The following is a 25,942-nucleotide window of genomic DNA, read 5'->3' as shown; positions in this document are numbered from 1 at the left end:
ATTAAGGCACAGATGTTGCAGCCAGCACAGGAGCTTAATGCTGTGTGTGACCGGTGCACGGCGACCTCTTGTATGTGGGTCGAGCAGAAGGGTAGAACAGGTAAGATACCCTGTAATCCCCTGTGCCAGTTTGGAAGAAAATCACTTATTGTGAAAGTCTGTGCAACAAGGGGCTTTAAAATAGCAATTTGACCCATATTTCACTGATATTTTTAGTTTGATAGTTTTGCTTTTGGTGTTATTACTCTGTTTGTGCCATGGGAACGAAGACGATTTCCACAATAAATAAATAAATAACAGTTTAAAAATATGTCAGCCCCTCATGACGCAAAATAGATGTCATACTACAGATTAACATATTCCAGTCTTTCAATATCAGTTTTAACAGGGACTGACACTCATGGATGCTATATTAATGCAACAAAAACAAATTATTATAAATGATTGCTTTATTGAGAATGCGGAAGACACATTTGTATGTGCCAATAGCAGTTCCAAGACAGTTTCTTTAATGAATGAATGAGAAAATACTTTTCGGAAACGATTTTGTTACGGAAGTTGAAATGATGATGCATTCTTATTGTTGTTTGGAGAATGTGCGCCACTCCTGTCTGGCAGTGTGTATGGTTCAGGATCCATCATCTTGCTGCACACATCAAAGAATCTCAGCTTCCTTAGGAAACAGAGCCTTCTCATCCTACCCTTTTTTTGTTGTTGTTGTCAATGTAGATGCCCGGGTACTTGTACTCCCCCACAACATCAACATCCTGTCCCAGGATAGACACGAGTCGTGTAGCCGTCCTCTTCATACTGACGTAGATCACTATTTTTAGTGCTCTGTACTCCTCCTCCTGCCCATCACTAACATTTCCAACCACTGCTGAATTGTCAGAGTATTTCTGTAGATGGCATGACCTGGAGTTGTGCTAAAAGTTTGAGGTGCAGAACGTGAGTAGCAATGGAGACGCCGCAGGCCCCTGTGTAGCTCCTATACTGCTCAGTCTCACATACCGCAGCCTGTCTGTCAGGTAATCAGTAATCGATGAGATGATGGACATGTCTGCTTATGTTTTATGTATTTACTCTATCACTAGCTGCAGCTTAAATCATATTAAATGCACCTGAGAAATCAAAAATTGGCAATCCTCACAATGCAGTTACTATCTGGATGGGAGTAAGCTTTCAGCAGCATGTAGATGATTGCATCACCCACTCCTGGATTTGATCTGAATTTGAACTGCAGAGGGTTGTGTGTGTGTGTGTGTATGTTTGTGTGTTTTGTTTTTACTCCCCCTTCCCCTGTGCTAAAAAAAACATCTTTTTGACACATAAGAAACATTTTAATGGCCTTAGCTCTTTATGGCACCATGTTTCCAAGTGCAAAAATGATTCTATACGGCAGATATGCAGCTTTTTATAAATGTCATCATATTTGCAGATAGGGTTAGGGTTAGACATCACTCATTAACTAATCACTATGTCATGCCTATTATTGGGTTATCAGGTCCGTAATCACAGATATATTTGTACTGCTATACATGTTGGCTAATAACTGAAAAGAAGTAGTAAAGATGTACAAGTGATATACACAGAAACCATCCCACTGAGCCTTGTAATTGAATTTTATGGAAAAATCAGAGCTTTGAGAATGAACTGAAAGATGCATCTTTAATGCATTGCCATGCTGTGCTAAAACTGAAGAAACAATAAGAAAAACTTTGACAGAAAGTCTTAAGTGTGTCTTCCGGGACTAAAGAATAATTTCTCCAGCGCTGGCAGACTTTATTATTCAGCTTCTAACATGGCTCTGTTAAAACACAAATATGAACCAAAGAGTCACAGCAGTTAGCCCAATAATCGGATTTTCTCCGCTGACGAGCAGCGATGTTTTTTCATCTTTCCAAAATTTGGTGTGAACTCACTCTTTAAAAACCTCGCAGAATATAATAACAGCGATTTAAAAAGAAATCAAAATTCTGATTGTGCTTTTAAGCTGTAATTTGATTCAAGCTTAACTAGAAGGATGGATTTTATTGGTTTTTAGTGTTGTATGCCTGGGTGTTGATTGTCTGTGTCAGTTTTTGCAGCAGGTAGCTGATGCATTTGCTCGGTCAGCACTACTACTGTAAAAAAATGAATAAATACAAATCTGCAAATCTCAAACAAACCATGCTTAACATTACTTACACCAATTTTTAGATTGACGTAGATGGAGCTAACCCAAATTCGTGATCTTATAATCCAACTGTTCAGAGTGCCAAAAGGGGGGAAAAAAAGAAAAGGGGACACATGTCCGGGCGGATGGTGACGTCAGCGGCGAGGCTTTTTTTGACTGGCTCACTCGGACAGCACGTTTTGACAGATAAATAGCGATGCAGCCGCACGTGTGTTGCTAAACTGAATAAACACAAGCACTGAACTTTCAGCTGGCTTCATTTTTTTTTGAAGACGATTGATGCTTAGACTTAATGTTGTATGCTGTCATTACCAGATACGTGTAGTGTTTATATTTATTATCATTAAGACAATACATAGGGCCAAATCACTGATTGTAAACATGGTAAATAATAAAAATATAATTAGCTTTACTGATATAATATATTTAGTATTATATATAACCTGAAGGATGTGGATTTAAAGTTTCCTTGTTGAGGAACTCTGTTGGCATTGTTACTGCTGGATCTGCCAACACATCTACCTGTGTAATTATTTTTTGGGGAAATCCAAAAATATTCCCATATCTGTGTCTCTTGAAAATAAATATATATATACATATATATACATACATACGTATATATATACACATACATACGTATATATATACACATACATACATACATACGTATATATATACACATACATACATACATATATATATATACACTAATATATATATATACTATATATATACTATATCATATATACTTATATCATAATATATATACATATATACATATCATATACAATATATATATATATATATACATTATATATAATATATATATATATATATATATATATATATATATATAAATATAATATATATATATATATATATATATATATATACATATATATATATATATATACTATATACACACATATATCATACTATATATATAACATACAAAACATATAATATATATAACATATATATATATATATATACACACACACACACACACACACACCACAGCAGGATGGAAGATAATCACTCACCCGTCATGAAACCTCATAAAATCCTGCAAAAAGCATCAAGCAGAAATGCATTTTTGGAAAAGTGTCAAAATCAGACTCCAGCACCAGAAGGAGCTGGTAAGCCTCAGAGCTTCTTCATTCTCAGCTTCTATGCCTCTGTATCTCTGAAGCTTGACCTTACAAATGAGCACACTGCATCACTGTGAGAATTGGTGTTTCTGGGCGGTGCAAAGTGGAGTAGAGCACATCAGAGTGCAGGGTATCTGAGAGCAGCAGAGCACAGAGAGGCAGGCACATCCGCCGCTGGAGGGATCAAATCTGTACCATCTGACGCTCAAGGATTTATGGGTTTAGTCAAAATTGCTTTTCCCACTGTGCAGATTAAGCACCGTAGGATGTTTTCTACTCAGGCCGTAGAATAGCCCAGTGTGCTGCTGTCGCCGCTGCTGCTTCTCTTGCTGTTTTTCTCCTTCTTATCGGCTCAGGCGCTGGAGAAGGGAATGTATCAGGAAGGCAGAGTGCTCCGAACCCAGGAGGGGAGTGGATTCTGATTGACAGGAGAGGTCCGTCCTCTGGGGAATGTGAACCATGCAGGTGGATGCGGCGTTTGTGCTCTTCTGTGTTTGGCTGGCGAGCGCAGCTGGGAAGATGGTTCAGTCGAGAGGTCACAAGCTGGAAACCTACAAACAAAGCAGGTAAAAGCAACAAGGTGTTGAATATATAGGGCTTTTTTAAAAACTGATTGCATTGCCTCAGCAGGATTCAACTGAATCATTTATTGGAAGATGTGCACAGAAACCGATCTGCAGAAGTTTCTAGTTTTTCATTAAGAACTTAATTTTATTCTAGTTCATTTTTCTTTTGTTTTAGGTGCACACAGTGTTGTCCACTGTTTCCTGTGTCACCTGTGCCGCTCCCTCCCCCCTTTGAAAATAGATTTTTTTTTCAGACAGCAGATTGGAGAGAGGATAGAGTGGGAGACCTAAATCCCCACATCTATTTATGTATTGTTGGTGAATGCTGTGTTCTCTTGCCCCGCAAATGCTGCAGATCAGTTAATGACCGTTTTTCCCTACCGGCAGCAGTTGTAGTCAATTTCATTTTCAGGTGATTATTTAGGCTAATTGCTGCCTTGTCAATGCACCTATTGGATTAGACTTTTACCCCCCACTCTCCACCCCACTACCACCTTTTTTTAGGACTGAACTAGATGTGGGAGTCAATATAGTCGCTTCATTTCTGCACAGTATTGATCAAACAGGCTCTGACATCAGTGATTTAAACGGCAGGGATTTTTTTTTTGTTTTTTGCAGTTTGACTGTGTAGCATAGCTGAAGAAAGGTGACCTTCACACTACAAAACATAAACACTAAAATCAAAATTGAGCCACAGGAGGTTGATCTTTTAATCTTTGAATGTAGTTTCCAATCCGATGTCAGGTATTTAGAAAGCAGAATATCTTAATATTATCAAAAAGAATATAATTTTAAAGATATTTTACAGACAAAGTAAGGCTCTAAGTAACAATTAAAGAAATGACCAAAATGAAGAAATGAAAGAATGACCTGGAAAAAAAAGTAATTAATTTTGGCAATACTTGGAGATTATAAACCTGTCAGTGAAGTACCTGATTAATTCACATGTTGGTTTAGCTCCACTGAGAATATTTCATGTTTTTATCAGTATGCAAATATAGAGGTACAGGTGTTTATTACACTTCAGATACACTTGAACTGGACTGAATCGCATTGGTAGGAAATAAACAAAGTATCATACACTTTGACAAAATGTTACCATTTTTTTTTTTTTTCACTCATTAATTTCAAATGAAAGCACAAAAAAAAGAGATTGTATTAAAATTCTGAAATATGTTCATCATGTATTTGAAAAGCAACAGTTTAAATTTCCGGCAAAAGTGTTTCAAATGAGCAGAGTGTGATTATATCTTCAAGTGGCTTTTTTGGTGAAATATGCCAACAGCCCACTCAGTAGCAGAAAAAATACTCAGTTTGCTATTTCGTGAGATTTCGTAACACATTTTGAAGCTGAATACGTTAAAGACCTTTGGCTAGAATATTAATAATTATTGAAATTATGATATCGGTTGATTAAGTCATTCTATCAGCTCTACTACAAGATTATTTGCACACTTTCAGATGGTGTTAAAACTCAATGAAAGCAAGACTCTGATCAGCGCACACCCCTGACATTTTTGCAAATAAATGCACTTTTCCCCATAAATAACCAGTGCAGATTGGCCTTTTCCAGTGTAGCTTTTACAAATAAATGCTTTTCTTGTAGAATATGTGCAAATAATTCAACTTTAGCCTAGAGCTGCTCCAGCTGAGAAACTGTATTTGCTTTAATCTCTGGTAAAGATAAGATTTAACCAAGCGGCAAAGTGCAAAACTGTACGCTATCAGCGTTGAATGATTTGCATCCACTTAATATTTTCAACAAAGCCTATCAAACCATAATCCCCCAGCCTTTAGATACAGTATCAATTTTTCATGCTATAACTGGTGATATTTATAGATCAGAGCTGATGCCAAACAGCAATCGGCTCTCCATTAAAACTGAGTGAAATAAACAAGCTTGACGTGATGTATCTGCTGGTCTTTGATACACCTAGTAGTCCTTAGGTTTAAAGGATAGTAAGCGAGCGTGTGTGATGCTATTGGAGGCAGTGTCTGCTGCCTCTTTAGATGTAAACAAGCCACGATGAAATTCCAGTCATTTAAAGTGATCCTCTGAGCCCCGAGATGATTAAGAAGATCATTAAGCACAAGAGGAGCACAATCGTAATCGTCTGTGGAAAATCTGGAAAAAGACAGGAAGCACAACTGGCTCAAAGCCGCTGCATAATCTTTAAATGCCAGTGTCGTCTTCTTTATCACATCTGTGTTTCGCTGTTTGTTGTTTTCTTCCCGAACTTGTTAAAAGTCCTCTCGCATCAGTCCTCTCTCTGCTCTGACATGCACAGCCTGTGAATACAAATCAAATGTAAATCTCTCATTTCTCTTCTAGCATGGGGGGGGTGCAGGGAGGGGGACCACATATGCGTATTTAGAAATCAAACCCTTTCTCCCTGTGTTTCTCATCACTCCACTCCTCTTCTCTTGAGTGTGAAATCGCAGAAGCGTCTGTGCGCTGCTGGCGTGGGCTGTGGGGGAGTGTTAACTGTTTTACTTTCTTCACTCGCCGCCTTGAGGAGGATGAGCTGCGGGTTGGGGAGAGGGGGGAGGATTTGTGTAGGACAGCAGAGTCCCAACATAAGAAAAGATCTGAGGAAAAACCTTCATGAGGTTTAAAGGATCAATTTTAATGGTCGCTCTGATGATTCCTTGGAAAGAAAAAAATTTAATGAGAAAAAAGAATCACTCCTTGCCGCACAAAGACAAAATTTAGTTGCTACATGCTTGGTTAAAGCTGACTGGTTGGGCTTTTTTAAAAATGTTTTAATATTCTAGAAATTCAGCTTATACGTGCATAACTGTAGGCAAATTAGCCTATTAGCCAAGAGTAAAGCGGTTCATTTCTGTGACGTTAGCAGCAAATGTTCAGTAGTTGTTGTGAAGCTTTTTTCAAATGTAAATGAACGAATCGTTCTATAAACTTTGAACGCCCTCTTCTTTACTTTAATGTTTCGTTCTGCTTTCTGCCCTCGTGGACCGGCATACATAAATGTGTCCAGATCGACCGCCACGCAAATATGGCCCATTAACCTTCATGCAGACTCTGCAGTGACGTGCGTACACGAGCCCGCGGCGGCAGAAAACATAAAAAGAAAAACATTTGAAAAAGCAAACAATGTGGGGCCATAGAGCAGAGCAGTGTGCAGACAGGCTGTGTGGCGTAGGCAGGCAGAGAAAGGATTGGAGAGGCATTTCTGCCAAGAGGATTAGGAACCAGCTGCTGGATAGACGCACACGAGGAGGGCCCAGCACCCGTTGCCCATGAAAGCGCTGGAGCCAGCAGCGATGGAAACCCTCTCCTCACTGTTTCATTTTGCTCTTGTGCTCTCTCTGCTTTGTGTTTCTCCTCCATCTCTCTCTCTCTTCCTCTGTGGTATTTCCTTAATGCACGTCTGTAGTTGTCACAGGGATTTGGCTCTCTGTCTGTCACAGCATGCTCTACTCTATTAATCCATTTTATGCTTTTTTGGAGTTTATCATTCTCTCGCTGTGTGTGTGTGTTTGTGCGGACTGAATATGCTGCCTGAAAGACATTTATACAGAGGCAGCCCTCTTGAAAAGTGACACCAGAAAAGAGCTGGATTGCTCTAAATTGGATGTGATGGGCATTATTTGCCCTCATGTGATTTGTGGATGAAATGTGCCTGACGTAACCGGATGTACTACATCTCCTTAGGAATGGAGAATGTTCAAAACAACACGTGAGAGCAGCATAGATTTAGGCTGGGGGTGGGGTGCAGGGACAGATGGTTTTCATTATTGGCTCGTTATTTTTTTTTAATCTGTAAAAAAAAAAAGAAAGTGAGCCGAAATTCATTTTTACAGACACCAAGGCGAAATGTTTTGCTTTTCTTTGTCACCCATATTTAAAAGCAGTTATTTACGACAGACAAACCTTAAAAAAATCTCCACACGATTAAAAAGCAAATCTGGAAAAATATACCCAGGGTGCTTTTCTGCTTGTCTGCCTCTTGGTATTCAATATTCAAACACAGTTTCTGCTGTATTTGGCCTTTGATCATCCCAGACTCTGAATAAAAAAAATAGTATTCGAAAGTAACCTACAGAAACACCACGAAGCATTCCTCAGTGTATTCAAATAAATATGTGAATTTACAACCAACAAAAAAAGGAAAAGGTTGAATTTCTAAGGTAAAACCAAAGAAAGCATCACAATATCTTTGATTAAAGCTCTGCTGCGTTGTAAGGTGGTCTCATTTGCATATCTATTTTAATGGAACAGGTTGCGAAGAGACGCCAGGATGGATGGCGGAGGAGGTCACAAAACTGGAAGGTAAGTTGTACAAGTCTTTTCTGGGTTATATTCAACATTCAAATCTGTGTAACAACATGTTTATTGTGCATTTATTATTTTTTCCAGCCCAATTTACAAGCGAAGCCCAGACATGACAAAATCTCTGATGACAAAATCCGAGCAGCTCCTGAGAATAGACGATCACGATTTCACCATGAGGCCAGCGTTTGGAGGTCAGAAGCTCTTAATTAATTAGGAAAGAAAAAGAGATAACATTAGCATCCTTGTGGATCAAGTGCAGCTGAATACGATCTGTGCGGCTTCCTTGTGAGCGTTAAGCTCTTGACTGACAACCTCCTTTCAAGTTGTGCGAGAGTTTCCTTTTCCAGTTCAGTGCTTCACAACACCAGAGTGTTAACACATTTCCTTTCGCTTCGCTGCGTGTTAGAGGGATTTGATGTCAGCTTTCTTTAGGATTATGTTGAAATAAAGGCACACAGGCTTTTGTTTCAGAAAATACACCAAGTAGTAATGTTTTTATGTCTTTTTTAGCTCTCTTTATGCATCTGTCTGTCGAGATAATATGAGAGTGCCCTATTTAACCAAAAAAGTAAATAAATTAAAAAAAGAAGAAGGAAGCCACGTGCTGTTTTTTTTTTGTCAGACCGCTTTTAATCACACAACAATCTGCTGCTGCTGAAAACAACACCAGATGACCCCTCGCTGAATCCTTTTTGGCGGTGTCCGAATTTAACCAGCAGGTACATCTAGAAGGGAAAGCTAGCGCTGTATTTTACTCACCGCCGGATCCGCTTTGAGCCGTTATTATGACCTGATTGTATCTGTGCGCTGGTGGAGGATGATCGTGGTGATGCAGAGTACAAAGGCTGAAATAGGTCAAAAGAAGAAATCTGAGCCAAACTGTAACCATCATGTCATGAGCGGCTGCTCTGTGTGTGTGAGATCACGGTTCCTGTCAGAAGCTGCGTTTCTGCAATAAAAAAAAAATGGTGGTGGGTGCTGTCACATCCATAAGCAGGCAGAAAAAACAAACCATGTCCTTGCCTATTTCGATTAGTGCATTCATTTTTCTTTAGGATTTCTTGCTTGTAGTAAGTCATCTTTACTTTTTGCTTGCTGAAAAATAATGTCAGCACTAATGCATTTCTTATATGATGCCATTTTCCTTCAGGTCCTCCAATTCCTGTTGGTGTAGATGTTCAGGTTGAAAGTCTGGATACCATCTCAGAGGTGGACATGGTAAGTGTGATGCTGCACAATGCAGTGCTCAGCTGTTATACCGAGTGCAGTTTTAAGGTAGGTGCACTTTGGCCCCTGTCTTTGCAGAGGAAAACAACTACTGTTCGTCTTCCATAAGAGCAGACTTATTTTTATTCATGGCCATGGTTCAGGGGGTTGGGAAGCTCATCTTGTAACTGAAAGGCTGCCGGTTCGTTCCCCAGCTCTGTCTGTCTTGGTTGTTGTGTCCTTGGGCACCTACCGCCTACTGGTGTTGGCCAGAGGGGTCGATGGCGCGATATGGCAGCCTCGCTTCTGTCAGTCTGCCCCAGGGCAGCTGTGGCTACAACTGTAGCTCGCCTCCACCAGTGTGTGAATGTGAGAGTGAATGAATAGTGGAACTGTAAAGCGCTTGGAGGGTCTCAAAAAGCGCTATATAAATGCAATCCATTATTATTATTATTTTTGCTGCTTTCTGTTTCTTGGCAGCATAATTTCAAGGAGAAATATTGCAGTGCTGTTATTTAAAACTTTTAATCTTGTTAACACGTCCTATTTTTCACACGCTAGTCTCGTCAGGAGTTTAAAAAAGAATAGCAGTCTATGCCACGGCTGAGTATTTCCTGGGTGACGTGAGCGTTAATGACATTCTCAAAAACTCTCATCACAACTACTGAGCCAGTGTTTGAGCAGCTTTAGCACTTCTCTTTTGTCATAGATGGCGATGAGGAACACTAGCAACACCTCATCAACCTCATGAGTGTGAATATTGCTGTTCCTTTAGAATAACATTAAAAGCATACCATTACATTGTGCCATTCTCATATCTAAACCCTCTACAATTCTCTCTTCTTCTTTAGAATTGTTTTCTACTCAAACATATGAACATAAGCCTTAATTACACCTTAATTACTGCAGTATTAGAACTTGCCATTTCTTAACTCAGTTTAAGGAAGTTTTACTGAGTTTGATGAAGGCAGGTGAGATGATAAAAGTAGGCACAAATTAAATGAATACTCACTTTTTCATTTTAACTCAAGAGTCCATGGATTTATTTTGTGACCTTTATGTTGGGAAACATTGGACTAAACCACGTAAACTGTCCATAAACTAGTGACCAACACACTGATCGTCATTATTATCAGTCAAACAGCATCATAACTTACCTTTTCCCAGGGGACACAAGATAGATTGCGAATGCTAGACTTTTTTTTGCAAAGCACGACATATAGTTTATAATAAAGTGAAGATCCGAATACTTTATAACACTCTCATTTCTTTCTCCCTTGCAGGACTTTACCATGACGCTGTACCTGCGTCATTACTGGAAGGACGAGCGGCTTTCCTTTCCAAGCACCAACAACCAGAGCATGACCTTCGACAGTCGCCTGGTGAAGAAAATTTGGGTTCCTGACATGTTCTTTGTTCACTCTAAGCGCTCTTTCATCCACGACACCACCACCGACAACGTCATGCTGAGGGTTTACCCTGACGGCAATGTGCTCTACAGTCTCAGGTAAACCGCACTGCGTGTCTTAACATGGCAAAGAAAGACTCGCTCACTCTGAGAGCTTTTAACCCTGAAAGTGCTTTTCGCAAGCACTTTATATTTAATAGGCACAGTGAAAGGAAGGCTTAATGAAAATTATGAAAACCACCACAATATAAAAAGGTTTCATTCCAAAAAGAGAGAAACAAAACAACCTTAAAACACACAACCATACAAAAATCTCTAAAAAGGTCGCCTTTGATTTCCTGTGTGGAACATCACAGCAGGTCCATCAGCATTTCGTGGAACAGCATTTGATTATTCTAATCAGCATGGCAGAGTGGAGGGGAGAAGTCAAGTCATTTTTTAACCTCTATTCAATCAGGAAAGTCATTTCTAAACCCGTTTGTGTTCCAGTGACGCTGTGGCATAAGGACACTTGATTAAAATTGGAGAAAACAAGTGTGAGAGTGGATAGAACTCAAACAACCCTCCAGTGGGAGACTGTATAACATAGCTGTCCAAATTTGGCCCGCAGCCTAATTACATTTGGCCTGCGAAGCCATACCAAATTACTATTAGAGCTGGCCTACTGGTGTTATACAGGTAATATATATATTGTTTAGTATTAAGCTTCGCTTGTTCCATATTCAGCTTTCCAGCAAAACGTGTTTGAGTCCATAAGAAAAGATTCATTCTTATATCTGGAGGAATAAATATATTTCAATAAATATTAACGTTAGCCCGCGACTTTGTTCCAGTTTTGAATTTTGGCCCATTGTGTATTTGAGTTTGACACCCCTGCTGTATAAGAAGGGACCTGAAAAAAAAAAACATCTTTAATAATGCTCTTTCAAAAACTGCTATATAAAAGGGACACGTCAAGTCAGAGTCTCATTATGATGCACAAAAGAACCAGCCTGAGTTTGAACTTTAGAAACCTGCATAAGGAGATTTTTGAAGCTGACATTCCTGCTCCTCTGATGTGTCCTGCCTGTTTTCCCTGCAGAGTCACAGTCACTGCTATGTGCAACATGGATCTCAGCCGCTTTCCCCTGGACACCCAAACCTGCTCACTGGAGATTGAGAGCTGTGAGTGAATTGAACAGAATCTGGCCAAACATGTTGGACAGACATACCTCTTATTTTCTCTGGGAATCTTTTCTCTTCATTTTCTAATTCTTTTCCCATAACTTCACCAGTCCTAAGTCTGGGAAAGTCCTAGGTTTGTAATTGAAACTCTCAGCATCTACGAGAAGCTACTGGGGCTTTGGATTCGGCACCTTTGTCGTGTTTCTTCTGTTTTTTTTCTTCGGACCTACGTTATCTGTCCTGATTTGGTTTGTTCACATTTCCTCTGCAGATGCGTACACAGATGACGACCTGATGCTTTACTGGAAGAAAGGAAACGAATCCCTGAACACAGACGACAGAATATCTCTGTCCCAGTTCCTCATCCAGAAATTTCACACCACCACCAAGCTGGCTTTCTACAGCAGCACAGGTACCGTAATCCACAACCCGCCTACTTCTAAGTCAGACACCGAAATCCAACCGATTATGTAAATGCGACAAACGCGCGCGTAATGCATGCAAAACTAAATCACAATTGAATTAAAACTTCAATAATTCTAATTTCCCTTTGTAAGTCTTTTTCAGCTAAAGGATCAAATCTTCCATACAAGAAAACGGTGTCCGTTGAATTATAAACCAAAACGACTACACTAATATTTTATCCTTACTACGAAACAAAATGAATCGGACTCCTGCCAACTACTTGTATGCTGCTAGAAAGCCACACTGAGAGCCTGGCAGCCTTTTGATTATCATATGTCACTTTTCAGAGCAACCTGAAGCATAAAAGGGATTTGGTGTCCTATCATTCTTTGCCAGAATAGCTGAGAACCTCTGCTTAAAGTGCTGATATGGTATATATGCCAGCCAGCGTATGACAATGTGTGAATAATGGTGATATTTCTTTTTCCTAGGCTGGTACAATCGTTTGTACATCCACTTCACCCTGCGGCGCCACATATTCTTCTTCCTGCTGCAGACTTACTTCCCTGCTACTCTCATGGTTATGCTCTCCTGGGTGTCGTTCTGGATTGACCGAAGGGCTGTCCCCGCCAGGGTACCGCTAGGTACGCCGCGCTACTTAAATCAACTATTATTTTACCTTACTTTTATTTTAATTAGACATGAAAAATACTGAGATCTATCCCACATTTATGACACTGATTATTTAAACTGACATAAAATAAAGAACAATGAACAGCACCTAATAAACTGCAAAATACAAATGAACACACTAGATTATATATTAATACAGTAATTTAGATCATTCCAGAAATCCAATGAAATTATCTTCATTTCTTGCCATATTACCACCGAGTGAGATAAAGCTCAAAAATGAACGATGAAGTAAATCAATATGTGGGGTTGTTTTTTTTTCATGTTTATAGTGCTGTGCAAAAGACTTGAGCCACCTTTCCTTTCTTTATTTTTTGCTTCAAACGAGTCAGACTTTCTCGTAACTCTCTTGAGCACTTGGGACATTCTTTTTTAAATTCCTTGTGTTTGAACATTTTCAGAGGAATGTTTTGTTGTTTGTTGAGCTGCTTTACAATGACCAGTTTTATATCTTCAGGCACGTTGTTACTAGCAGCAAAAACACATTTGTTCCCATTTATTTAACCGAGCCTTTGAAAAATCTCCATAAGATAAGACAGCTTGACATGCATTGAATAGTATCTTTTGCACCAACCAAGTCTTTCCCAAAGAGCTAACTGGTGGAAACTTGGCTGACCTTGGCATTATGTGCAGTGTGTTCTTAAAAAATGTGAGGACAGAAAAGAAGACGTAAAAGGCCTAAAAAGCTATCTACAGTAGTGATGTGCGATACCACTGATTTCCTTTCCGATCCGATACCAAGTAAAATTCAGGGTGGTATCAGCGATACTGATCCGATACCGATACTCTGTACAAAAACTTAATGTTTCATTGCATTTCATAATACAATATATAATTGTATTATTAGATTAGAGGACATCAGACAACTTGTTTTTATTGCTTAATAATGCAGAATAATCATATAGAAATAAAAAAAACTGACGTTGTGCGCTATTTGAGCATGTTGCCTGCCTGCAGCACTAAAGGACTCTGCGAGAGACGTCTGTCTCGCCATAGCAGCACCTGTCCCTGTCCTCCTCTTCAGTTCGCCTCAACATAAACTTATCATATTCTGTGATGTGATTTACTCCGAGGTGTTTGACGAGGTCAGTGGTGTTGCCACAACAACGTGTCCACACAGGACTCTGTTTGCGCTCAGCCATTGTTGTGAGTGTGCACGCCAGGGGCTGCGACACATTTATACAGCCGTATTCCGCATATGACTATGAAAGGCGTAAGAGGAAGTAGTTCCTTCCAAATTAGACGATCCGAATTGTATAGTTTCTTTCCACTGCGTTCATTTGAATAGAAAAACTACAAATTTACCCCAGAGTACTAAAATATCGATATTATAATATGAGAATCGATTCTAGAACATAAATTGCTGGTATCGGAAGAATCGATATTTCAGTATCGATCCGCACACCACTAATCTACAGCAGATGAACACTATCTGAAAGTCAACAGAAAAGAAATATGGGAAAGAAATATGGAAATACAGAAGAAATATCCTGCAAAGATGTGACACGTGAACTATTGCTAAAGCTTAATGAGAAATAATCTCAGTGGAAGAGTTTCTGTCAAAAATTCTTAAGGAAGGTAAACAATGAGAAAATGCTGAGGTATAGCAAATTACACAACGGACTAAAGTGGATTAAAAGTGGACTAAAAATCAGTGGCAACAGGTCTTATGTAGTGATGAATCTAAATTTACATTTTTTGGATCAAATCTTTGTCAGTGTACAGAGATCAGGAAAGAGGTAGAACAATAAGTGTCTGCAGCCATGTTCCCATGTATGTTTGCATATTTCAATAAATTACTGTATCTATTTCTCATTTTCCTAGCAAAATAATCAGTGAGCCAAACTTTTGCATAGTACTGTATATGCTGTGGTTGGCACTGTTAAATAATAGAAGAAGCGTCTTTGTTTGAACCTCTTGGCTGGCTGGGGCTTGTGAAGCTCGCGTGTTCCCCATGCTCCCCGTCTCCTAGTGGGTTTTCTACTGGTGCTTTCCAGTTTCTTCCCACAATCCAAAGCCATGCATGTTAGGATCATTCCTCTTCTTTCAGCTGTTCCTATTAGGGCTTGCCACAGCAGGTCATCTGCCTCCATCTCGCTCCATCATCTACATCTGCATGCTAGGTTCTAAACTATATGTGGGTACTTCTTTCTATCTAAAGCACAGTGAGAGTGGCAAATGTACCACATAAGTAAAATTTCCATTTCATTCTTGAAGCAAAGAGTTATCAGCTATGCTAGAAAACACTAGGCTAAACACTGTGTATCATTATCACTATGCGTGTTAGCATGGTAAGGCTAGCTAACCAGCTACCAACACAAGAAGAATTTATTAAGAAACTAAAGACTCTGAATCTTTAGCTGATAGTGAAGTTATACAGGGAGTTTAGCGCTGACTTGGCAATCCATCCGACAGTCGTTTGATTCAAAACCCCCAATTTAAGCCAAGTGGTGCTAGCAGAAAAGACTGACACGAGCTGGGTTATTAGAATTCAGCCTAGGAAAAGCATGAATCATCGTACGTTTCACAGTATTATGCAATAATTATCTGAGCTGGGACAAATTTTACTAGTGGAAAATTTTTAGGGAAGACATTTAGTGCATTTTTTCCTTACCCTCATCACTAATCATCTCAAATCCTTTCAGGGGGTCCAGACCCCCAGTTTCCCATCAGCTTTCACAGTGAGTAGGTGGAAGCTATTAGTGGAATCTCACCAAAGTCTATAGTGAACATAAAGATTCTGATTTATTACACCCCAAATGTAGCCATTTCTGAGCTATTTAGTCTGTGGGAGACTAAATAGCAACACAGCTGTGACTAAACTTTGTTCGATTCCCTTCAGGCATCACCACCGTGCTGACCATGTCCACCATCATCACCGGGGTCAATGCTTCGATGCCTCGGGTCTCCTACATCAAAGCTGTGGACATTTACCTCTGGGTCAGTTTTGTCTTTGTCTTCCTTTCGGTGATAGAGTACGCAGCGGTGAACTACCTCTCCACCGTACAGGAGAGGAAAGAGAGGAAGCTGAGGGAGAGAGTAAGTGTTCCTTTCATGTTTTTTTCCTCCTCTGACTTTGCCTCTGGTTAAGAACAGACTTAACGTTTGATTTTTTTTTAATGGCTCACACTGACAAATTTTACACAGATACTTTATCTTCACCACATCTGTGTAATGACTTATGCAGCAGCATGTTTTATTCTGACACATTTTTTTAGTTTTAGAAGTAGTGTAAGGATGCAAATATCTGATTTTTCTTTTCTTTTTTTTGGATAAGCTGTGAAAGCTACAACCTAAAACAGTACTTAACAAATTTGTTTGTCCACTGCCCGATGTAAGGTTTATTTTTTTATGTATTTAGTGGTTAATGCTAAAATATAATTATTTTAGTCATCCATTCATTTTCAAATTTAGAGTAATAAAGCACACTATTATTTTTTTAATTAGAATCTCAAATTACTTATTTTGCTTGCATTTCCTGAACAGAACTATTAGTTTTTAAAAATATTATACTTGATTAAAGTCTTGTGTGCTGGCTCAGATTTGGGAATAAAACATTTGTTACTTACCTGATAAATAATAATACAATTTTTAGTTTTAAACAAGTTTTTTACAGAATTCTAAAATATGTGTTTTCTTGTTTTATGACAGGTTAGGCGCTGTAACTCCTTACCTGTTTGATATTCATTCTAATTTCTAATTTTCGAATTTCCACAGTACGTCATATTTTTGGTACAGTACATTTTTTCCCTTTGTAGTTCTAAAATTTTCATTTGAAGCTTTTGGCCATGTCGTAAATCTCAGGTTTGTATATTACCTCGCATTGTACTGGAATTACTTTATTAACTGAGCATTTCAAAACATTATCATCATGACCATAAATAAGGGAATCTAATCTAATGTCATTGCTTACAAGAAGTGATCAAAATGCTCTGCTCATACAAAAAAATTATTTAAATTTGGCCAATCATACCTTAAAGAGCAAAGCTGTTTCCAGCATAGTTGTTTTTAGATCACTCGCAAAAGTCTGTTCTGACAAATTATACAGACACAAGTTTGCAATTTCACCACGAACCTTAAACTGGCACGAAATGTGAACAACATCAGTGTCAAAATGAACAGACTTTCACTTAGAGGATCATATCGATGACAGCTGGGTCTGAGAGACCAAGCAGCTGTTTTCAGAGAAAGAGTCTATAATGTTCGAGCCCAAAGATAAGTGTGCGCAACTTTTCAATTGACATTGCTGGAGAAAGTGCTCCTTGAGACTTCCTCCTCTTCCACAAAATGCTAATTGAAATTCAAGATGAAGGGTTTCTGTTTTGACACACTGATGGGGACATTGAACGTGCACTGCAGACTAGTGATTAGTGTCAAAAGTAGCAGCTGGAAATGTTACAGAGCCGCACAAGTAACAACCTTCAACAGATGCACTTTGTGTATATGTTTATATACCTAATATATCTCAATTTTAATTGTACTACAAATCTGTGAAAATGCTCTACTTTTCTTAATTTGAATCTTGTTATTGGTACATGGTTATTGCAAATAATACAGTTAATAAAACCAAGAATGGAAACATTTACGAGACGTATTAATAGTTTCATCTAAGTCGACTCTGATTAGGCTGACCTGAATTTTATACTGAAATATTTTCCATATTAAAATAATTATAAACTGATGAAAACATGATTTAATAATTTATATGCATTTCCAATAAACAGATATATTTTCTTAACTGGCTTACTTTAAGCTGCTCTCAAGGCTATGGGAAATTATTTCTGGGACTACAGCTCTTTAACTATATTGGTATTCTTCATCTGCCAACTGCTGCAGCATATGGAGCCAAATTGCCCACGTACCCCGAGGAAGATTTCCAGCACAAACATCCTTCCATAAATGTTTCCTACCAAAGTTATTTAAAGGCCATGAGTGTACAGACAATCATACATATAGGAGGAATTCACTTATTTATAATGATAGAAAGTCTACTGTAATTCATAACTCTTCGTGTGTTTTTCGCTAGCTTCCATGTACATGCGGCATTGGCAACCCCGATGAAATGATGATCGACCCCCAGATCACTGGATATGGGTCCACAGATGTCAACATCACAGGAAATTATGGGTTGCCAGAAAACGGGGGCCGCCAGGAACGAATTTTGGCCCAAGTGGCACTGAACGACCCACAGATCACAGGCCAGGTGAAGGCATCTAGAGGCTACGTGAACATCTGGATAGACACCCATGCCATAGACAAGTACTCAAGGGTCGTCTTTCCTGGAGCCTACATCCTTTTTAACATCATCTACTGGTCCATCTACTTGTAACCTATGATGCATGAAATGCTGTTTTGTGCATGCTGGGACAGCAGGGGCTCAGCTCAGGAAAGATGATGCTACACTTGAAGTGTTTGGGACAGAGAAACTGCGCATGAGATGCATGGGGACCACTAACAGATTGGTGACCATTGCCTTCTTGACCCAGCCACTTAACACCGATGATTAAAAAAGAAACATGAGCGACCAACTAACAGGACAGTCATCGATAGTCACTTCATCAGTTCTCTGGTTTCTGCTGTATCTATAGTTCTGGTGACAGAAAGATGTCTGAATGCTGTTGTCGCCTGAGGATGCAGAGATGCACGTACATGGACTTGTGTCACTCTTCAGGCTAACTACTTCTAGTTCTAGATGCAGTGACTCCAAGCACACTTTCAACACCGAAAGTGTGAACTGAAAACATACTGACATTGGCTAGCATTGCCAGCAAATAGACGGATCCTTTTTCCTCTTCTTATGAGCTACACCTGACAATCAATAAGAGACTAAAAATATTTAAAGGTTTAATTTAACATGTTGAGAAATATGTTTGTTTGTTATATAGCGGCGAGAAACTTGATACCACTCTCATACTTGTAATTAAATATATGGCTAAATCCAGTAATAGCCAGTTAGCTTAGCATAAAAACCCTAACCAGGTTAAACAGCCAAGGTACTTGTTTCCGTCCAGCATTTCTATAATAACTACAGCAAGTTATATATTTTGACTGAATCCATACAGAAACAACCATAAAAGCCTGGTTTTATAGGGGGATTAGTGCTACTATTTCTCTACCGGTATAAATGCTTAGCTAATACTCAGAAGTCCTACTATTTTTCTAACGGTATGACTGCCTAGCTAACGCTCAGAGGCAAGAAAGAGTCTGGCAATTAAATTCCCAACAGAATGTCAATTTTTATAAAGATTAAAAAAACAGATTACATCTTGTTAATTAGTCAGCCTTTGAGGTGGTAGTTGGCAAATTTCGCCCAGCTGCTTCCCCCTTTTCCCCAGTCTTGTGTGCTCAGCTCAGCCGTCTCCTGGCTAGACCTTCATAGTTACTGCAGACATGAAAGTGATATCACCACACTCTCCCAACTCTGCACGAAAGCAAATAAACATCTGAATGAAAGTAAATGTTTTTATTTTTAAAAAAAGGCAAATTCAGAGCTTATTCTTGAAGTTCCACGTTTTCTTTGCAGCATGTTAATATGATTCAGTTTAGCTTCAATTTTCTTGTGAAATTTGTATCAATGCAGTTATTTTGATGTCAAGCTACTGCGCTCCGTTTGTGTGACTTGACAACGTTGAGTAAAAAACGCAAAGTAATGCAGTCGATTAAAACAACAAATGTAAAAATGTATGTTTAGAAGTCCCATGCACCGACTATGATATTAACTCTTTTTATTTTTTAATGTTTCTTCTTTTTATTTTTAAATACAACTGAAGCTCATCTCCTCTGTTTGGTGTTGTGAGGCTTTGAGGTTCGCTGTGACCTGTTAGTTGCTAGTTTTAACGTCTTTTTCAGCTTAAAAACAACTTTATACTTTGTTAGGCAAAAGATATTTTAAAAAAATATTACAGGTATTTAAAACTGTCATGTATGGGAAGATGTTTAATAAATGTTTTGGTTTCTGAAAATCGGAGCTTGAGTGCTGAACATCGTAGAAACAGAGAGATGCTTAAAACCTAAAACACAACACTTTGGATCATTTGAACACAGTTGATCCCTTTATTTTAATCACATTTTTCTGCTCACTTACACAGTATATTTAAACAGTCCTGGAGGATAAGCCTTTACTGTTATTAGTCACTGGGTTGCTCACAGCTCCAAGGTCTTTCTTCTCGCTCTGGCACATGTCTGAGTGCTGATGAGCATTTAAAACAAATCATATACACTGCGTATTATGTAATGCCATTAACCACTCACGTGTCTGTAAAAGGATATATACATATACAATTACATTAAGGCTTTCCTCACAGAAAAGTGAGAGAGTGGGATATGCTGAAGCATGTTTTTGTTGTTTTTTTTGATCCAAGCAACATCCCGAAGGTGTCAATTTAAACTTTGTGCACCATCTTCTAATCTAGTGAAAGAAAATGCGAACAAAGGCATCACCACATCAAAGCTGGCAGAAAAGGATAAAGCATCAAAAAGATGTCCATAACCTGATTTTCCACCACATCTGGGCCCACTCTTAAGAGCCAAGATTTTTTATCAAGCTGTGTAGCTGATGAAAGTACGCCTAGAAATCTCAATGACTGAGAGAGAGGTAGTATGATCATGCAATCAAGTACAATAGGGCTACCCGTGGATAGAGTAATACATTTAGGGTTGATTTATTTAGAGGTTTGTGGTGTAAAACTGTGAGTGTATGCCAAACTCATCATCAGTAAATTCATGTTGTCCATTACCACAGACTAGAAAGATATTAGATGCCTTCATGTGTTCCCTGTTAAACTCACGATTGAATTTAAAATCCCTCTCCTCACATGCAAAGTCCTTCATATCTTAAAGAAGTCATAGTACCATATTGTCCTACCAGAGACTTGTGGTTCATAGAGTTTTAAATGTAGAATGGGAGGCAGAGTCTTCAGCTTTCAGGCCTCTCTTCTGTGGAACCGGCTCCCAGTTTGAATTTGGGGGACAGACACCCTCTCTACTTTTGAGATTAAGCTTAAAACCTTCTTTTTGATAAGGCTTATGTTTAAGGCTGGATCAGGTGACCCTGAATCATCCTGTAATTAAGCTGCAATAGGCTCAAGCTGCTGGAGGAGTTCCAATGATGCACTAGGTGCCGAGGCAGGCCGTGTGAGAATATAAACGGACCCAAGATGCAGACTGCTTAAGTTGTGAGCGAGCTTTATTACCGTAACAAAAGGGTGAAACAAACAGGGACAAGGAGGAGGAAGAAAACCAAAACCTAAGAATGAACTAAACTGGGAAAAGCTACGCAAAAACAAACCTGAAACCTTGAGTCGAGAAACAGAGATGCAGGGAGAATACACGAGAACATGGAGGGGAACAACACAGACGAACCAGCAACGACTAAGACAGAAGACACGACTGAAAAACACTCAGAAAACACAGGGAGATTACACACAGGTGAGGGACACAGCTGGGAGTGATTAACGTGACGAGACTAGGGAGGCGAACTGAAAACACTCACATAAGACGCAGACCTTCACAATAAAACAGGAACTTACACATGCAAGGACACAGACTAAGAAACGCGGACTTAATACAGGAACACACGGGCAGGACAGAGTAAACACTAAACAGAGGAAGAACAGAACCAACAATCACACTAATAGAAAACACAAAACGCTGGGTCAAAAGGACCCAGGACCATGACAATCACTGCCTTCCAGTCACTTCTGTTTCAGTTTGGCCAGTCTAAAGTCGTCTCTCACTTTCTTAAGCAGATCAGGACAGCACACTACATCCACAGCTGTCATAGACAGGGCCTTGGCTGTCCTCAGGGTGTACAACTGGGCCTTTTCAGCTCCTGGCAGAGTAAGAAATATAAAGCACAGAGTAAACATGAAAGAGATGATGGCTAAATTTCCCTTATCACAGTCTGATTCGGTTTAATTATAAAACATCAGTGCCAAAATACCTGCTGCTTCGGTGTATTCCTCCGTATGATTTAATGCATCAGTGCAGATGTAGAAAAACGGATGAATACCAGGGACTATGAATGACACGTTGCCAAAGTCTGTAGAACCTGCCAGGTGATTAAAATTCACTGTGATAGTGGTTCAGTGTCGATTCAGTGAACAACAATGCTGAAAAAACACTAAATCACAGTTCTGCTGTTAGACATTTTGTCATATACAGTTCTTTTGCACAGAGCAGGGACAGAAGTGATTTATAATATTGTCATTTATGCTTACCGCAGAAGCTGGCTGTCTGCTCTGGAAAATGAATTCCCAAAGCTTTTCCATTGCTTTCATACATGCTTGCCAGTGTGGCATTAGGTAGAATGTTATAGTAGGTAGGGGTTGGGAAGGTGATCTCCACCTAATGAAAATGCAAGTAAATGTAAGACCATAGCACATTTGGCCTGTCATGTTTAACAGCACATAAGGCCATGCATGCATAGTAATGTAAACTGCCTGAAGCACATGCAGACGAAGGAGAAAAGGAGCCTGAAGATAATCATGAATTATGTAACACAAGTTCAGCACTTGGACAGTAATTATGGAGATGTGGTAAAAAGGGGGATTGTTATATAACAGCAGTACTCTCTAGCACTGCTGTATCAACATAGACTGCTTCTACATGTCTCCAACATACAGGAAAGCAAACTGAAGACGCTTTTACATAAACATACTTGGCAACCGGTTGCTCCGGCAGCTGCCCTGAAGCAAGCTTCAGCTTTAGCCTTCAGGTCACATAGGTCCTTGAGCAACGGGACGCGCAAATAAAACTCTAATTCAGTGTATGCAGGGATAATGTTGGGCTTCTCTCCTCCGTGTTTGATGATGCCTGTAGCAAAGACAAAATCAGAACGTCAATAATTCAGCAGCTCACCCGGCTCATGATCAATCTGTGATACAGAAAGAAAATCATAAGTTGCCTTGTCTTTGGGGGACTGCACTGCACAAACTAATGAGTATTAAAATCCACTGACACGTCAAAGACCAACAATTGTTTTAGAATGGTTTGTTCCAAAGACCCCACTGAATTTGGGCATTGTGCTGTAACAGGATGCACCAAGTCAGTCTGTGAATTTTTTTCCCCTCTTAGATATGTCACAATCAAATTTAAGAAGTATTATTGCAAAGTGGAAACGTGCAGAAACCACAGCAGCTGAGCCATGAAGTGTTAGACCACATAGAGCTACACAGCAGGGTGCAAACCTCTTCTGGCATTAAGATCAGTACAAAAACTGTATGCTGGGAGCTTCATGGCATGTGTTTCTACAGCAGAGAACCTCGTGCAGCTGTAAAGTACATGTAACTTAGTACTATGCATGATATAATATGCATATAGTCAATATAATGCATGTGAACACATCAGCATATGATAGTATAAACCATATTAATGATTCTAGGAGAACTTGGCGAAATTATAAGCAGTGTGCATGGAGGTTATCGTATGAAAATGGAAAAACACCTTTAAAACGACAAACAAACAACAAACAAAATTTAGTTGAAGACCTATCAGGTGATCATTGTATGAAAGTTCTGACCCCTACTGAAGGAGGCGTACCTGTTCCTGTGAATGTGAATGGACAGACAGATAATGATGAGCTAGCTATCGGCTAGATGAACTAATAAACTATGAGGAAGTAAAGGAGAAGGAGGCACCTGACGGCACTGAAAAGAGGAGGGTTTTATTTTCCTTCCGGGATTTGTGTCTCCTCCTAGGATGGATCAAAGATGAGATGCTCGTTTTCTCCAAGGTCGACACTAAAGTCTGAAGCTTTAAGTGACCCTACCACAGCTTTTCCTCACCATGAATCCTCCAGTCTGGTTTGAGCTGCTGTCTGAGTACAGAGATGTTGTTATAGGCCAGGACGGCCGCATCCAGGGCATTCACTCCCTCCCAAGGGTATGCAGCTGCATGAGACGCCTTCCCATAGTACTTCACTAACATCCTGTGTAACATCAGCACGGTCGGTTAAGAGTTCCCGAAAAAATGTGAAGGTTAGGTGTTCGTTGTGAGAGATTAAGAGAGAAGTAAAAGAATTTGAAATGAAGCAGTGAAGAAGAACTCACTCTTCGATTATGATGCAAGGGTGAAACGAAGCATCCTGCTGAGCTGGATGAGCCATGAAGACAAGATCAATATCAGCAAAGGCCCCGGCATTGATTAGCTCAATCTTTCCTCCTAACGCCTCCTCGGCAGGAGTTCCCAGAACAGTTATCTATAATAAAGAGTAAAAGAATATTTTAATGTCAGGTCTGCTCACTGGAATGTTAGTTTCTTTTTCAGTAGATGTGAGTTTTCATCAAAACAGAAACGCTTTTAAATAAAGACTGGAGTAACAAATCCACTCCCCCTACACGAGACCACTTTAAGACATTTAATCATAACATATTCTAAAGATAGAAGTTTCTTTCCTATTATTGAAAAAATAAAAAATGAGACTAATTATTCACATCATATTACATTTGTTGCACTTGTTGAGTCACAGCAAACAGAGCTGGGGATTTAAAGGAGTGCTTGGGATTTTTTTCAGCTTCACAGTGTGTCGCACTCGGTTTTCATGGTGTGACTTGTTTAAGTCCGTTAAACCCGGCGACAGTTACCTTCACAGGCACCGGGAGCTCGGTCTGGTTCTCTAAAGCAGCCTTCAGCCCCACAGCGGCCGCAGCGCCCACCTCTGCTATCAGGTTGTGCCCGCACGCGTGGCCGATACCCGGGAGGGCGTCATACTCGCACAGGAACCCCACGTTCAACACTGGGTCTCCCACCCCTCCACCAACTGGACCCCAGCTGGCCCTGAACGCGGTCGGAAGTTTGTAGTGACTTTGGACCGTCCATGTCTGGTCCTGAGAAAAGAAGCGGACAAGCCGGTCGTGCGCATGTTTCTCGTTACCGGCGACTTCAGGATTGCTCCAAATGTCTCTACTCAGACTGTGCAGCTCGTCTTTGTGTGCGTCTATGCACCGCTGCAGGTCGTCCTTCATCTGCTGTCGTTTCTCCATATCGCCCGACAGCATGTAGGCGTTAGAGCTGGACTCCTAAAAACACAGGAAATGTATCCCAGTGAAGCATTGATGTGCTTCCCTCTGCTGGCTGATCAAAGGCCGTGTAGCCTACATTTAAAATGAATTTGCTCTCGGCTGGTGGTAGATTGGATCACCCAGAGGGACGCGCCGTCCGCTGTGGCTTCACATGTCCTAAATAAATGAACGCAAACAGGTTAAGTGCTTGAAACTGCAGTCCCTCAAATGGCCACGTGGTCCCATTAACTCCTATGTTAAAACGCCCAACTCTACAGCAAGAAAAAGAACATAATAGTCTCTTTTTTTTTTATCAATTTAAACTTAATTACAGCGTTAGCTAGTGTCATATTGACTGACACATGCTGAAACAGGCAGACAGAGCTTTCACCCGACTCACAAAACCTGACCTTTGATGATGCTGATGACTTTGGAGCATCTATCCTTTAAAATACTTTAACAGACCGTCCAGTCTGCAACACAGTTTTAAAACAAAATTTAAACTACACCAGTGTCATTGTGCAAAATTTGCAGTGGGCAGGCCCAGCATGAACAGACTAGAGCTGACCCCACTTAATCCACTTAATCCTGTCCCCAGTGGTGTCCATGATTCTGTTCTTTAAAAAAAAAACACCCAAGGACAACAAGAGTGGTGTTTTACTTCTCCTTTAATAGGAATGTTGTTGGTGGTGATAGTGTAACATGGTAGACTAATGTGCCTGTGTTAATTCAGCTCCATATTATTGTGTGAAGTTGCACTGGGTTGGGAGTGGTTTTGTGTGTGTGTGTGTGTGTCACATTTTTGGTGAGCCAATGGCTGGAATGGGGTTGGACTAATTAGAGGCAGGTGTACTTGATTGCACTGATACACTGGTCT

At 39.8% G+C, this 25,942-nt stretch overlaps 2 protein-coding genes across 2 annotated transcripts; one reads left to right on the top strand and one right to left on the bottom strand.

Moving 5' to 3' along the window:
• The first annotated feature begins 6 nt into the window (after nt 1-6).
• Nucleotides 7-20,028, top strand: LOC102293757 (gamma-aminobutyric acid receptor subunit rho-1). Its single transcript, XM_005925716.3, has 11 exons — nt 7-100; nt 3,684-3,893; nt 8,137-8,187; nt 8,275-8,381; nt 9,341-9,408; nt 10,680-10,903; nt 11,886-11,968; nt 12,240-12,380; nt 12,865-13,017; nt 15,909-16,105; nt 18,093-20,028. The coding sequence occupies exons 2-11, from the start codon at nt 3,787-3,789 to the stop codon at nt 18,393-18,395; spliced, it is 1,434 nt and encodes a 477-aa protein (XP_005925778.1). The 5' UTR covers nt 7-100; nt 3,684-3,786; the 3' UTR covers nt 18,396-20,028.
• A 1,205-nt stretch (nt 20,029-21,233) lies between these two features.
• LOC102294253 (peptidase M20 domain-containing protein 2) lies at nt 21,234-25,250 on the bottom strand. The gene is made up of 7 exons (XM_005925718.2): nt 24,649-25,250; nt 24,115-24,263; nt 23,851-23,993; nt 22,725-22,879; nt 22,285-22,411; nt 22,008-22,115; nt 21,234-21,896 (listed from the first exon to the last, which is right to left on the bottom strand). The coding sequence occupies exons 1-7, from the start codon at nt 25,060-25,062 to the stop codon at nt 21,760-21,762; spliced, it is 1,233 nt and encodes a 410-aa protein (XP_005925780.1). The 5' UTR covers nt 25,063-25,250; the 3' UTR covers nt 21,234-21,759.
• Between the last annotated feature and the right edge of the window lie 692 nt (nt 25,251-25,942).

Source organism: Haplochromis burtoni, unplaced genomic scaffold (assembly GCF_018398535.1).
Source record: "Haplochromis burtoni strain Fernald_Lab_line unplaced genomic scaffold, NCSU_Asbu1 Contig_86, whole genome shotgun sequence".
NCBI lineage: Eukaryota > Metazoa > Chordata > Actinopteri > Cichliformes > Cichlidae > Haplochromis > Haplochromis burtoni.
Note: the sequence above shows the minus strand (reverse complement) of the source record. Positions and strands in the feature narration are given on the sequence as shown.